The following is a 14,237-nucleotide window of genomic DNA, read 5'->3' on the forward strand; positions in this document are numbered from 1 at the left end:
AACTAATTTTCTTTAGTCCTGTGGATCTATTTGAGTGCTGGTCGGCCCCGCTTTTTCCACATATCTATTGTCGTACCGTTCTCTAAAGCTGGGGGTCTGGGGCTGGTGCACCTGGACCACATTTACTATTTGGTGAGTCATTTACAATTAATTCTGGAGCACCACTTTTCTTCCTACTCTTGAAATAAAAAAATAAAAAAACACACATTGGTGGCTTCAGGACTTCAACTTCGTCTATGCTCGTGACTTCGGGTCTTTTCGCTGCTTCAGGACTTTAACTTCCTCTATTTTGTGTGACTGCAGGTGACTGCAGGTCTTTTCGCCGCTTCAGGACTTCAACTTCAGCTATTTTCATGGCTTCGGATCTTTTCGCCACTTCGGACGTCGGCTTTTCGGTGGTTCGGGAGTTCGGAAGTGGCAGCACAGCTTCTGCTTCGGGTAATATCACTCCAACTTGTGCAAGTGCAGCAGTAAAGAGTGACAAGTTTATCAGCGCACAAGTCACATGACTGAGGGCAGCTGGGAAACTAAGAACGTAGCCCCACATTGGATTTCATTCTTCTGATTAAAAACCTCCTTTTTAAGTTGGGTTCAATTAGATTTTCTAATATAGCCTTGAGATCATGTTTTAACATTTAGCTGAAAGTTAATCTGACTTGTTTTTAATAGAAGCAATATACTGTACAAATAATAATTGGCTAATAAATACTGTAAACAGATCTCACACTACTGTTTTTTTCCTGGTGAATAAGATTAACCACCCTGTCCCAAGTAGTTCTACTTCAGCTCCCCTAAGCATTTCCACCATCCCTCCCCTCCCTTTAGTGGGAGGGCTTTATGGGAGTCATGTGATCAGTAAACTACAAAACAAGAGCTAAGGTTAACCCTCGTGCAGTCTACAATTCTTCTGCCAGGGAGAACGCTTTCTACCTAGAGCAGCACTTGCAACTAAGTGTGGTAAGAAACTGATATTCATCCCTTCCAACTACTAATGTGATCAGAAATAGTTATTAAGGAACGCATATTCATTCCTTTCAACTCCTGATGTGGTCACAAATGTTTATTAAGGAGCTAATTTTATACATTCCAGCTATCAACGCTTCGGATATGTTTAGGGCTATTTAAAAAGGACTTCAGGTTTAGCAGTGCAGCTATTTACAACATCTGTGTTCAATAACAGCTGGAGGGCTTCAGGTTGGACATCTCTGGTGTATATACTGAATATATACTGTATCCAACAACTGCTACACAGTATACTGCTTCCTCTCATTTTTATCTGCCCCCATTCAAAAGTTGCTGGCTGTTAATAGCATATGCTGTCTAAATCCTGCCCTAAAATTCTGCCCTGGGCCAGGTCTTAGATGGATGTACATATATACAGTACCTGCTTGGTGAATTGCACCCTGTCCCTTCCCTCTGTTTGCAACACAGATGTCAAACTTGTGGCCCATGTCAAGAGCCACCAATGCACTGCATTAATCACCAGCATGAAGCAGTTTCATACCCTGCCCTATAATGTTGCTGGAGGTAAAATAGTAAACTACACTTTTGCCCCATGCCGTAACCAGGGCCTGTATATGGACCCACAGGTGCCTATATAAAAAGTTACCCCCTTTGAAAATGTCCCTGCTGGAAACGTCTTATAAAATCCAACGACAGATCTGAGGGGGTTGGGGTTATTAATCTTGAACTGGCTGTAACCCATGGGTGCCAATCAGGGTTTATATTTGTTCATACTTGTCAAATTCCAGCAGACCCTCAAGGCTGGATCTAGGGGTGGGCAAGAGCTGTGTGTCTAGCGTGCAGCAGGTTTGGGCTAGCAACCAGCAGCTGGAGGTGAGCAATTGAGGATTGCGCCCTGGGGAGCCAGGAGCAGCAATGTTGTCAGTGGGTATGAGTGAAATGTTGAGGGGTGCCAGTACAACTAGCTGGGCACTGCAGTGCTATAACTGCTGGGGGGGAGCCACAGAACCGATAGGCAGTTTCAGTATTTCTTTATGAAAAATGCCTTCTTCAAATTTAGGGGGGCCCGAAAATGATTTTGCTGTATGGTCCCGTAACTTCAATTTACGCCACTGGAAGCAAGAGTTAAAGGCACTGAGACCTATATCAACATGCTTTAACAAAAGGATAGGATTACATTTAACACTTATTTTGTAATGTCAGTGATATTTGCACTGCTTAATCCTGCGTTAGGGATTATAAATGACTGGAACACATCACATGTGCCTGCTTCATTAACTGAAGGCAAAGGCCAGAGCAGATAGTCATTTATTGCATCTGCTAGTGCATTCCTGGAAGCTTGCTTCTTGTGACATACTGTAATTTCCCCTTTACATGTGGAAATTGTTCTGCTGACTGAGTTTTTTTTCCCATGGTTAAGGAGTTACATTGTGAAACGTATATGTTCTTAAAGGGATACTGTCATGGGAAAAAAATTTTTTTTCAAAATGAATCAATTAATAGTGCTGCTCCAGCAGAATTCTGCACTGAAATCCATTTCTCAAAAGAGCAAACAGATTTTTTTATATTCAATTTTGAAATCTGACATGGGGCTAGACATTTTGTCAATTTCCCAGCTGCCCCAAGTCATGTGACTTGTGCTCTGATAAACTTCAATCACTCTTTACTGCTGTACTGCAAATTGGAGTGATATCACCCCCTCCCTTTTCCCCCCCAGCAGCCAAACAAAAGAACAATGGGAAGGTAACCAGATAACAGCTCCCTAACACAAGATAACAGCTGCCTGGTAGATCTAAGAACAACACTCAATAGTAAAAACCCATGTCCCACTGAGACACATTCAGTTAAATTGAGAAGGGACAACAGCAGCCTGCCAGAAAGCATTTCTCTCCTGAAGTGCAGGCACAAGTCACATGACATGGGGCAGCTGGGTAATTGACAAAATGTCTAGCCCCATGTCAGATTTCAAAATTGAATATAAAAAAATCTGTTTGCTCTTTTGAGAAATGGATTTCAGTGCAGAATTCTGCTGGAGCAGCACTAATAACTGATTCATTTTGAAAAAAAAAAAACATTTCCCATGACAGTATCCCTTTAATAAGAGGATAAAAAAGATTCAATTAAGTAACAGGTTTTCTGACCACACCAGGCAAAGCATGGAACCATGTGTTAATAGAAAGACAGGCAGCAGGAATAATTCCAGTGCCAGTGCCTACAGTCAGTGAAATGAGCTATCAAAAGAGATAACCCAAAAATTCTCCAGTTTAGAAACAAGCCATTGCCATTCATGTCACTGTATCACATTAGGGAGCAAGCACACGGGCAGATTCGGGGAGATTTAGTCGCCTGGCGACTAATCTCCTCTTCTGCAGGTCGACCACCTCCCCGAACTGCCTTCCGCCTGCTATAATGAGAAAATGCCAGCGACAATGCACTCGCGGCGCTTCGATTTCCGAAGTCGCCTGAAGTTTCAATGTGAGGAAACTTCAGGCGACTAAATGTCCCCGAATCTGCCCGTGTGCTAGCTCCCTTAGCTTTAAAGGGAAATGGCTTCTACAGAACACTTCAATGGGAAGCAGGACGCGTTTCAAGAAAGTTAAATTTATTGTTATTACAGTATGTGTATACCTGTTAATGTTTTCATTATTTTTCCCTGACAGGCAATGGCTTATGTGTGGCTGGGCATTGCTGTTTTATTGCAATGTCTTCTTACACCAGTGAAATTATGTGGTAAGTGCAATCATTTTTGTCCCCAAATATCACATAGAGAAAAGCCGAAACGCTAAATGGTACATTTTTGCAAATATAACTTTTGCAAAAAAGTGTGTTTCCTTTACATCTGTTATTTTTACTGCCTGCTTGGGGTAAGACAGGACCAAAAGTTTTAAACACAAATTTGCCACGCATTTTGATGTAATTAATAAATGTCATATTTATATTGTTATATTGTTAAAGATAAGCCTTTCACTCTTACTAGACAGAAGCTCTGTCCTGTGATACCTATGATGCATGAGAAATGATACCCTCTTGCTTTCCTTGAAGTAGTTATACCTGGCCTGCAGCCCCCGCAGCAACTATTAGCTGAAACTTATATAGACAGTCCTAGAGGGCTCTATACATAGCAATGCTATCTGACTTTTTGCACACAATGTTCCTAGAAGCTTCACTACACTAGGCCAAATTATTTTAAATTTGTGACATCACACAAATAAATGCCAATCTCCTTTAATCTTACTTCTCTATAATCTCCTTTTGTTACAACCTCCTCACCTACTGTTTTTCTCACTAACTTCCTCTCTTCAAACTATTTTTCTACTTATGCTATATTTAGTATAAAACTGAAGAATCAAAACACAACCCACATTTGTGATGTCATATGAAGCCCCAGGGCAGGCTGTGGGTGTTTAATCTACTGACCAGCCACATACAGCCCATAGACCTCCATTTGAGCAGTCCTGCTTGAGATATGTTCTATTGACCATAACATAGCCCTTTCTCACAACAGCATTTGACTTATTCACACAAATTCCTAATAAGGGTTTGTTCATTATGATGGGGGGCTTCTACTGATCTCTATTTAAAAGTAGGACAATAAATGCAAGAGTCAAATGATCTTATGCATGCAATGTTACTGTAAATTATCAGTTTTAAATGTGAGAATAAGCGGCACTTGTTTGGAAGCTGCAGCAGCTTGGTCATTTGCCAGTTGAAAGTTTTTACTAGGGTGTGTTTCACGTCTGTCAGACTCAGAGCAATAATTTGGGGCAAGGCCTGATGGCAGCATATGAATTGTTATTTATTATTTCTTCTGTTTGTTAAAACACTTTTTTCTGCATTAAGAAATTCCAGAGGGTAACACTCGCCTGATCCGTTCCTTAAATCTGAAACTACTGCGATCAACAATTGACAACTCTGGTGAGCCCAATCCAAGTATCTATATCGGACTTCGTCTTTCAGAAGACCACAGTCTTGAAAGAGAGGCGGATTATCTCAAAAAACTTAAAACATCACTTGAGACTATTACTGCAAGGTAACCTGCTACAGTACATTCTGTCATAATTATGGAAATTGTCTAGCTACATTCAAGTTCAATTTCATGTTATTTAGTCAAGAAAATAACACGACTGATATTTATCATTCAGGGTTTAACACAACATATACATATTTCTCCTGTGCAACCATCATGCCTTTGTACATGCTTTTCTGCTTACTAAAATACATGCAGACATACACAATAAAGTAGCTTGTCAAAATAATACCCTAATATAGAAGTAGGAAGCTCACCAAAACCGGCTTTCTGAGGCTGGTTCCATAGTCTACAATCTGACTATGGGTAACATTTATTACACAGAACAGGCCACACACTTGCAGAACCATCAGGGGAAGGAGAAGGCATGTGCTAATGCATAGATGTATTAAAAGCAACTTATTTTGCCATCCTAAGCAAATATTTTAAGTAGGGATTAAGAGGGAATGCCTGTATGATGCATTTGGTTGTTCATACTGGATTGTCCTCATGTTTGTTAATGTACATGTGTATCAAAGTTCTCTGGCTTTTCCCTTGCCATTCTTAATTGAACACTAAAGTCATTAACTGTTATGAAGAAAACACATACATTATATATGTTAATAGTTTGGTTTAAACTATTTTAGGTCAAAATCTTTTTTTTTTTACCTATCTCATACACCAACTTTCTTTGAAGCTGTCCTGTTGGTCTTGCACCTGCCACTGACCAGTTAGTTAAGGCTCTAATATACATTAAGGAATAAATAACCATTTTTGTTTCACCATAAGCTACGGTATATGAAAAATAATTTTTCCACTTTAAATCTCACACCAGTCCTGTTTTCTGCTGCAGCTCAAAGACCAACAATCAAGATCAACCAACTACCGGAATTCTAGCTCTCTACCTGATGGCTCTGAAATCATCTTGTGATGATATGGAGAAGCCTGAAATGATGAGGTTAATCACACGCCTTAAACACCAGCTCCACAAGGAAAAGAAACAAATCAGTAATAACAAAAAGCTTTATTCTTTACAAACATTGATCTGTATAGCATCACCTAGCCACCTGTAACCAGTTTGGTTATGTCTAGACGTAAACCAGCTATGATGTTGGTGGATAATCTGATAATTCAGTGTACCAGTAAAAAATGTTTACTGCTAATCCTACTTCCTTATTATGCAATATTGTTTCATCAAACTCAAACATCAATTATCCCCACCCTTAGGGATTTCAGCCAATGTTTGTGTCTATATATGTTCAAGGCAAGGTCTGTGCCCTTGGCATCTTTCTCTCCTTTGTATTATCTAACCCACACTAATGAAGTACTGACTCATTTACCAGACACAAACATTTCATAACTGGTTTCCTTACTTTTAAACTTTTTCTAGATGCCCACAGTAGGAAAAGTCCCTTTGGTGTCTCATAGGTTTTATTGTTTCTCCACTCTAATGGGCCTCTGAGCAATGGAAACTTTTTTAACAAGAGTATAAACCCAAAAAATAATTTTTGTCTAATGAAAGAAAATGTTATTCTAAGCAGCTATTCTTTGCAATTTACAGAAAAGTGCCATAGGGGCAAATTCACTAACCTCCAAAAATTCGCCAGCGACAGCTTCGCTCACAGCGCAACACTTCACCAGGAGTAGATTTGCCAGGTCAATGCTAATTCACTAAAATCCGTCCAGGGCGCCGAATACTAAAGTTGCGCTAGCATTACTGCGCCAAGCGAAGTTGCGCTAGCGTTGACTAATTTGCATATGGAGGGAAGTTGAAGTTGAATGGACTTTATGTTGCAGAAAATACATTACACTACACAAGCCCGGGAAACCTTAATAAAATAAAATAGAGTTGTTATATTGCCCTACACATGAGCCCAGTGTATAGTTTATGTGCCATATGTTAGGAAATGTAGGGGGGAAGACTATTACCCAAAATTACACTCTTTTTCAGCCTATCACCCTGAAAAAAGGAAAAGACGCTAGCATTTTTTGGGACATTTTTCAACAATTTTTTTAGGAACTCCTATCTACTCTATTGCACTTCGCCTGGTCTGAGGTGGCGAAGGCAAGTCTGGAGCAAGAGGTAACGTTCAGTAAAACCCGCGTCTTAGAGAGAGTTACGTCCATTTGCCAGATCGCAAATTCGCCTGGCCTTAGGGAGCGAAGTACCGCTATAGTCTATCTCCTTCGCTAGCAAAATTATGCCAGCGACCGTAAATCGGCGAAGTTCCAAAATGACTTCACGCTGTCGAATTTTCACTAGCGTTAGACACTTAGCCCTGTGTTTGGCCAGTAATCTTTGGCCTTGTAAATAATGGAGTCCCACAGAGTAGCAGTTATAAGGGCTTATTTAGAAGCGAATAATGCCCATAGGAGCAGCTCTTTGTGCTCCAAAATGGAATGCAAAGAACTGCTCCTCTCAGATCAATACAGCTTGCATTTGTTTGGCAGAAATGTATATATGTGAAAGGCAGGCTGAGGGGGGTAGCACATAGGGGTCACCTATGACACCCCCTACTGTCCCCCTATTTTGCTCAGCATTCAGACAGGCTTTTGGAACTTAATTCCACTCACTAAATCAGCACAAAGGGGTGCAATTTTGTGCCCCTTACTGCTGTAGCTCTATAAATACATGTTAATTATAATAATAACTCTTGAGGCAGGGGATATGAAAGATATAAAGATCCCTGTAGTCAGAGTAAGAGTAAGTGACAGATTGAAATTCTCTAACAAAACTTGCTTAAAGGAATGGTAAACCTTTAACAAATCAATGTAAAATTGATCAAAGTGACATAAGTGCTTTGAAATCGAATATGTTGTTACAGCTGTTGTGCCAACAGCACCACCTGTGGACTGTCCCCATGTTGCTCAGTTGATTAAAGGCACGAGAAACATTTTCACATGACTTTCCTAAACACAGCAACATCTGAATCTCTTTCTTCTGATACATTCTGCCAACTGGATGACAGTTAGATAAAGGCCAGCAGGTGGAGCTGCAGTACAAACAGCATTTGTGCCAATATCCTTTGAGTGCAAAAGTGCTTGCAATACCACTCTTGGCAATTTAACATTCATTTGCTTTAAAGATTCACATGTCTTTTCAAACTTTAAACAGAAAGCACATTCTTCCATACAGGGAGCCTGTGGGCTAAACTCTGTCTTGCATAAGGCATTATTGTCTAACATGGGCATGACTGATATCTGCCTACAGGTTCTGTCCAGGAAAATACATTTCTGCTGCTACACAATAATACCAATGAAGGAAAAGAGAAGCGGTGGCTTGAGATAGACTGAGGAAAAAGAAGTGATTTTTTTAGGACCATCATAAAGTATAATGCTTATATTGCTACTGTGTCTATTACTTGCTACTGAAAGAAAATTATTTTTGTTTTTATACCAGATGAGAAAGATGATCCTCTGACCAACTACTTCCAGTACAGCCTTGGGCTAATAGCTTTGTGTATACATGACAAAAAGGTGGATGAGCATGTGATTCAAAAACTGATAAATGTGGAAAAAAAGGATGGGTTTGTCCATGGTGATACAGTCTCTGTAGGTAAGAATATACCTATAATAATGGAGAATTGGTATTATTACAGAAAAAACAAGCTTACTTGTAAGTCTTCCGAAATCAAAGCTTTTCCAGAGTAAATGAATATGCCTATAGTGATGCATCATTAGCCTTTGGTTCGGCTCTGCCTTCTCAAGATATTTTTTTTTGCTTTTGCAGACACAGAAGCCATGGCAGGACTTGCATTCTTGTGCTTGAAAAACTCAGGTCTGTATTCGCCTACCCTGACAGCAGAAATGAACCTTGCCATCGCCAATGTAAAGCAAAAGATTATCAAGTCTAAAAATGCAGAGGGTGCCCTTGGGAACATTTACAGCACACCGCTAGCTGTACAGGTAAGTGTCAAGAAACACAAATTACAATTACACCAGGATGAAGGGACTAATTCATCACACAGTCATCTGCTTGAAATAAATGTATAATAATCACAATCATTTGCCACTACAACTTTCCAGCAACTTTCTGCCATTTTAACAAATTTCGAATTGGGCCTAGACTCTCTGTTAACATTTTCAAGTCTTGCCTTATGGGGTGGCAGGAGCTTACCTTGTGATAACTGAATTTGATTTTAGTGTTCATTTAAACAACTATCTAATTCTTGAGAAGAAATGTCAGAAACCTTACTACTGCTGCTGGGTTTGTATCAGTCGGGATCTTTCACTACAACCCCAGGCCTCTCTGCAGCTAGCTCCAGATAATATACTAGAAAGAAATGGATTTACTCAATTTATGAATTTGACTTCTGAGATATGGTGACCCCTAAGGTGTAGATAAACTATAACCACTATGAAAAAGGAAAGGAGGACAACCCTCTTTGTGGTCCCATAAATATTGAATGCCTTAAAGAGGTTGTCCACCTTTGAGTTAACTTTTAGTATGATGTAGAGAGTGATATTCTGAGACAATTTGCATTTTTTTATTATTTAAAGTTTTTGAGTTATTTAGCTTTGTATGCAGCAGCTCTTCAATTTGCATTATAAACAATCTGGTTGCTAGGGTCCAAATTACTGTAGCAACCATGCATTGATTTGAATAGGAGAGGACCTAACTAGAAAGATGAACAATAAAAAGTAGCAGTTATAACAAGTGTGTAGCCTTACAGAGCATTTGCTCTTAGATGGGGTCAGCGACACCCACCTGAAAGCTGGTAAAAGTCAGACGAATAAGGCATATTATTATAAAACTATAAATAATGAAACCCAATGAAAAAGTTGCTTAGAATTGACCATTCTATTACATATCAGGCACCTTTAAGTTAACCTTTAAATTAACTTTTTATATGATGTAGATACTGAAATTCTGAGACAATTTGCAATTGGTTTTCCACTATATGTGCTGCAACAACTCCACCCTAAAATAAACCAAGAATCAATATATTAAAACTAGTTGTTCAGTTTTGAATTACATTTTAGCCTGATGTAGAGAGTGTTATTGAAGCAATTTGCTGGTTTTTATTTTTTATTATTTGTGGTTTTTCAGTTATTTAGCTTTTTATTCAGCAGCTCTCCAGTTTGCAATTTCAGAAATTTGGTTGCTAGGGTCCAAATTACTCTAGCAACCATGCACTGACTTGAATAAGAGATTGGAATATGGATTGGAAAGTATCTGAATAAAAAGATAAGTAAGCAATAACAAATACAATAAATGTGTAGCTTTACTGTGCATTTATTTTTTGATGGGGTCAGTGACATTTCAAAGCTGGAAAGTGCCAGGAGAAGGCAAATAATTAAAGAACAACTGAAAAGTTGCTTAGAATTGGCCATTCTATAACATACTAAAAGTTAACATGAAGGTGAACCACCCCTTTAATAGTTATTAATAGTTATTAAAGTAACTGGTGCTGTGTTATAATGCTAAAATATTTAATTTGATCAAGATGTTTGAACCGAAAAACTTTTGTATAAGAACTGAATAACAAAAAACGTCATTAATAAATCAATTATTTCATCAATAATTATTAAAGTGATTGATTCTCTATAACTATGCTGGAAGGTATTATTTCATTCATACATTTTGAGCCATGGAAACCCTTGTTGGAATATTAAATAAAAAGAAGCTTGATAGAAGAGAGGAGATGTCCCAGATATTAATTTCTAATACCTATGGATACAACTACGTGGGAGGCTGGAAATAAATGATGCACAAATTAGGGGACAAGAAGGTTATAAACCTACCTGCCTCCCCCCACCTGCCTGCTTCTCATGAATACAGTATTGCCAAACCTAGACATCATGTATTCATTCATACACGCACATACAACTGAGCAACAATTCAGGAGAAGTGCATGGCAGTTGCACTTGGTTTTTTACGCCCTGCACACCCTAGTATGTTTTATATAGGGGATACAAATATTTCTGCTTTTCTAGTTTCTTTCTGCTTTGGGATCCACAAAAGATATCGAAGAATGTCCGAAGGCAATCAGTGTCCTGCTGGAAGCAATGAAACAGGGGAAATTCTCTAACCCAATGATGATGTCTCAGTTAATGCCTGTTTTGCACCAGAAGTCTTATCTGGATGTAGCTAATATAAAATGCACTGGTAACAAAGGTGAGTATGTGAATCAGAAAATACTGAAATTATGGAAATTTACTGTTGCTGTAGCTGGAATATTATTCAAATAAATTCGTTTTTATTTTAAATGCACCATCTGTTGGAGCCAGTGATTTGGTGTTTGGTTCAGTTCTGCAGGTATTCTAATATTTGTAACATTGACTTAGTTTTTAATATCCAACAAACGAATTACCAGCTTATCCCCAATCTTTGCAATAGCAGGCACTCCTTTCAAAGGTCACACCGTATAGACCTCAATTAGCATCAACAAAAGGATAGTGAAAGGATGCCATAGACTGCAGAGCTCTGCTGCGTTAGTGCTTTATTGTACACACGACATGTTTCGAGTCACATGGACCCTTTCTCAAATGTGTTTTTAATATTACATTTTACGTTTTATTCCTGTTGCAGATAACCTGGTTTTAAACCCCAGTACTGGGATGCTCCCTGATGTTGTAGTGGGTGAAGAGCGGATTAATATTATGATAACTGTTGAATCACCCTTAAGTGAGCCGGTCACATTTGGTGTTGAGGCCCCAGCACGGTCCTCACTACTGGACATCCTCAAGTCAGCAGAAAAGCAAAATGGGAATTTCATGTGAGTATTCAAAAGAATAATTTACCTGCAAAAATGGAATGTACCATTACTTATTTTTTTATGAATTCAATTATTCATTAGAGTGGACTTGCTATTTAATTCTATCCTGTATGGGTAAAAAGTAATATTTGTGCCCCAAGGCCTGTTTTTTTTACTGCAGAGTGTTTTGCTATTAATTCTGTTATTTTAGAGAAATGTTTTTGACCTGCAGTGTTTTCTATCCTGACCACCAGGCCCGGACTGGCAATCTGTGAGTTCTGGGTATTGGCTGCTAAACCACCGTGCGAATGCTTGTTGTCCAGGTCAGCACTTGACCAGCCAGAATGGTGCCACAATGAGAATAGAGAACACTGCTGGACAAAAGTGCATCAAAATGAGGAGAGCAGACTGTAGGACAAAATTCAGAGTCAGGTGACCCTTCCTGCAGCTAAAGGCCCCATGTTTTGCATTGGCCCTGTGACCTCTGCCTTATATACAATAAATCAAATTAAAGGGATACCGTCATGGGAAATTTTTATTTTTTTTCCAAACGCATCAGTTAATAGTGCTGCTCCAGCAGAATTCTGCACTGAAATCCATTTCTCAAAAGAGCATACAGTTTTTTTTTATATATATTTTATGAAATATGACAAAGGGCTAGACACATTGTCAGTTTCTTAGCTGCCCCCAGTCATGTGAATTGTGCTCTGATAAGCTTCAGTCACTCTTTACTGCTGTACTGCAAGTTGGAGTGATATCACTCCCCTAACTTTCCCTCCCAGCAGCCTAACAACAGAACAATGGGAAGGTAACCAGATAACAGCTCCCTAACACAAGATAACAGCTCCATGGTAGATCTAAGAACAGCACTCAATAGTAAAATCCAGGTCCCACTGCGTCATGTTCAGTTACATTGAGTAGGAGAAATAGCCTGCCAGAAAGCAGCTCCATCCTAAAGTATTGGCACTTTCTGAAAGCACAGGCAAAATTACCTGAGATGGCTGCCTACACACCAATATTACAACTAAAAAAATATACTTGCTGGTTCAGGAATGCAATTTTATATTGTAGAGTGAATTATTTGCAGTGTAAACAGTGTAATTTAGAAATAAAAGCATCATAAAAATCATGACAGAATCTCTTTAAATGCATGGCTTTCCACCTGAACTGCGTTGGTCCAGTTGCAGGCAGACTGTGTATTTTTGCACCGAAACGCGCAAATGCATTGTATGCCTGCAGCCAAAATGTGCTCCATGTACCATGCATCTGGGCCCACACAGTGGCACCAAAGACACAGAAGATCACTGATTCAAGTGTAAGGGTTGATTCTTGGCCAGCGTTTATCTGCAATCAGAGAATCAGTCCAGTGTTTCTGTAGCCTTAGGCTGTTTGCTGATCAATACCAGTACATAACCTATAAATATCAGTGTTTCTCTTGTCCAGGACTAGAAGATCTGTTCTAATTCTATTATACCAATATATTACTTTGTGTGTGTGTGTGTTTATATCGCAGGTTTAAGACAAAAGACAGCTTGTATGGACCTTTTCTGACAATGGTAAATGGAGTCACAGCCACTTTAGCGGAAAGAACCTACTGGCAGCTTTTGAAGGATCCCAACACTCCCCTTGAAGAAGGTGACTAAAATAAACTGAAACAGAAATCCCAGCAACCATGCTGTATATTGGTGCAGTACAAGGATGTATGTGATATGCTTAAATGCAAGATTGGTACATTCATTAATGTATTCACATTTGATTAAAATATAATCACGCAAATAATATGGATCCCCAAAGCCAGTATAGCTGTCAGTGATATATATATTACTTGATGAATTTTGTGTTCTCTTCATGTCCAAACACTAGGATTTCTTTGCAATGTCATACAGTTCTAGTGTCGTTTGACTAATTTGATCCAATTTATCTGTGTTCTTTAGGTATTGGAGATTACAGACCTCAGGATGGAGAAGTAATTACTCTTCGGTTGAGTAAATGGTAAAGGGGCTCCTTTCCTGTGTCTTCCATCCTTAGCATGGTCCTTCCACCCACTGGGACATTGTCTGATTCACAGAAACCGTCCCATTACTATCTATAGTTCTGTCTGAACAATAGGAAATATTTTGTATAAAGGTAGTATAAGTACTCACTATCATTGTGATTCATGTGCTTCTCCATACACAGAGTCTCAGAAACTGCCCTTTCCAGGGGGACAGCTAGGCACACACTACTGGCAGTGCCTATACCCCAAAACTGCAACCCTTGTAATTACTGTTCACATGTTGTTTAGGGGAAATCAATCAATTATATTTTAGTGGATTGTCTGTATTGTGCTAAAATCTAAAATTTTGTAATGTACCCTAAAAATATAATATTTCTATAGTGCTGTTAATCAGAAGTTTTAATAAATGAGATTTTGCTATACAGGAAACAGTTTATATGTTTGTTGTTTGTCATAAACAAACACAGGAAGTTTCAGTACCATATCACTTAAAAAAAGGGTCGGACACAAGTCCCTTGATACCGTTACACTGTATTTTCTGCTGGTGTATTAAAAATGGTAGAGAAAAGGCAAA

The 14,237-nt window shown here is 38.9% G+C and overlaps 1 protein-coding gene across 1 annotated transcript; it reads left to right on the forward strand.

Moving 5' to 3' along the window:
* The first annotated feature begins 814 nt into the window (after positions 1 to 814).
* On the forward strand, positions 815 to 14,092 carry tcn2.L (transcobalamin 2 L homeolog). Its single transcript, XM_041567940.1, has 10 exons — positions 815 to 957; positions 3,624 to 3,693; positions 4,804 to 4,993; positions 5,823 to 5,977; positions 8,370 to 8,525; positions 8,700 to 8,875; positions 10,907 to 11,087; positions 11,502 to 11,688; positions 13,181 to 13,302; positions 13,602 to 14,092. The coding sequence occupies exons 2-10, from the start codon at positions 3,627 to 3,629 to the stop codon at positions 13,661 to 13,663; spliced, it is 1,296 nt and encodes a 431-aa protein (XP_041423874.1). The 5' UTR covers positions 815 to 957; positions 3,624 to 3,626; the 3' UTR covers positions 13,664 to 14,092.
* The last annotated feature ends 145 nt before the right edge of the window (positions 14,093 to 14,237 follow it).

Source organism: Xenopus laevis, chromosome 1L, assembly GCF_017654675.1.
Source record: "Xenopus laevis strain J_2021 chromosome 1L, Xenopus_laevis_v10.1, whole genome shotgun sequence".
Classification (NCBI taxonomy): domain Eukaryota; kingdom Metazoa; phylum Chordata; class Amphibia; order Anura; family Pipidae; genus Xenopus; species Xenopus laevis.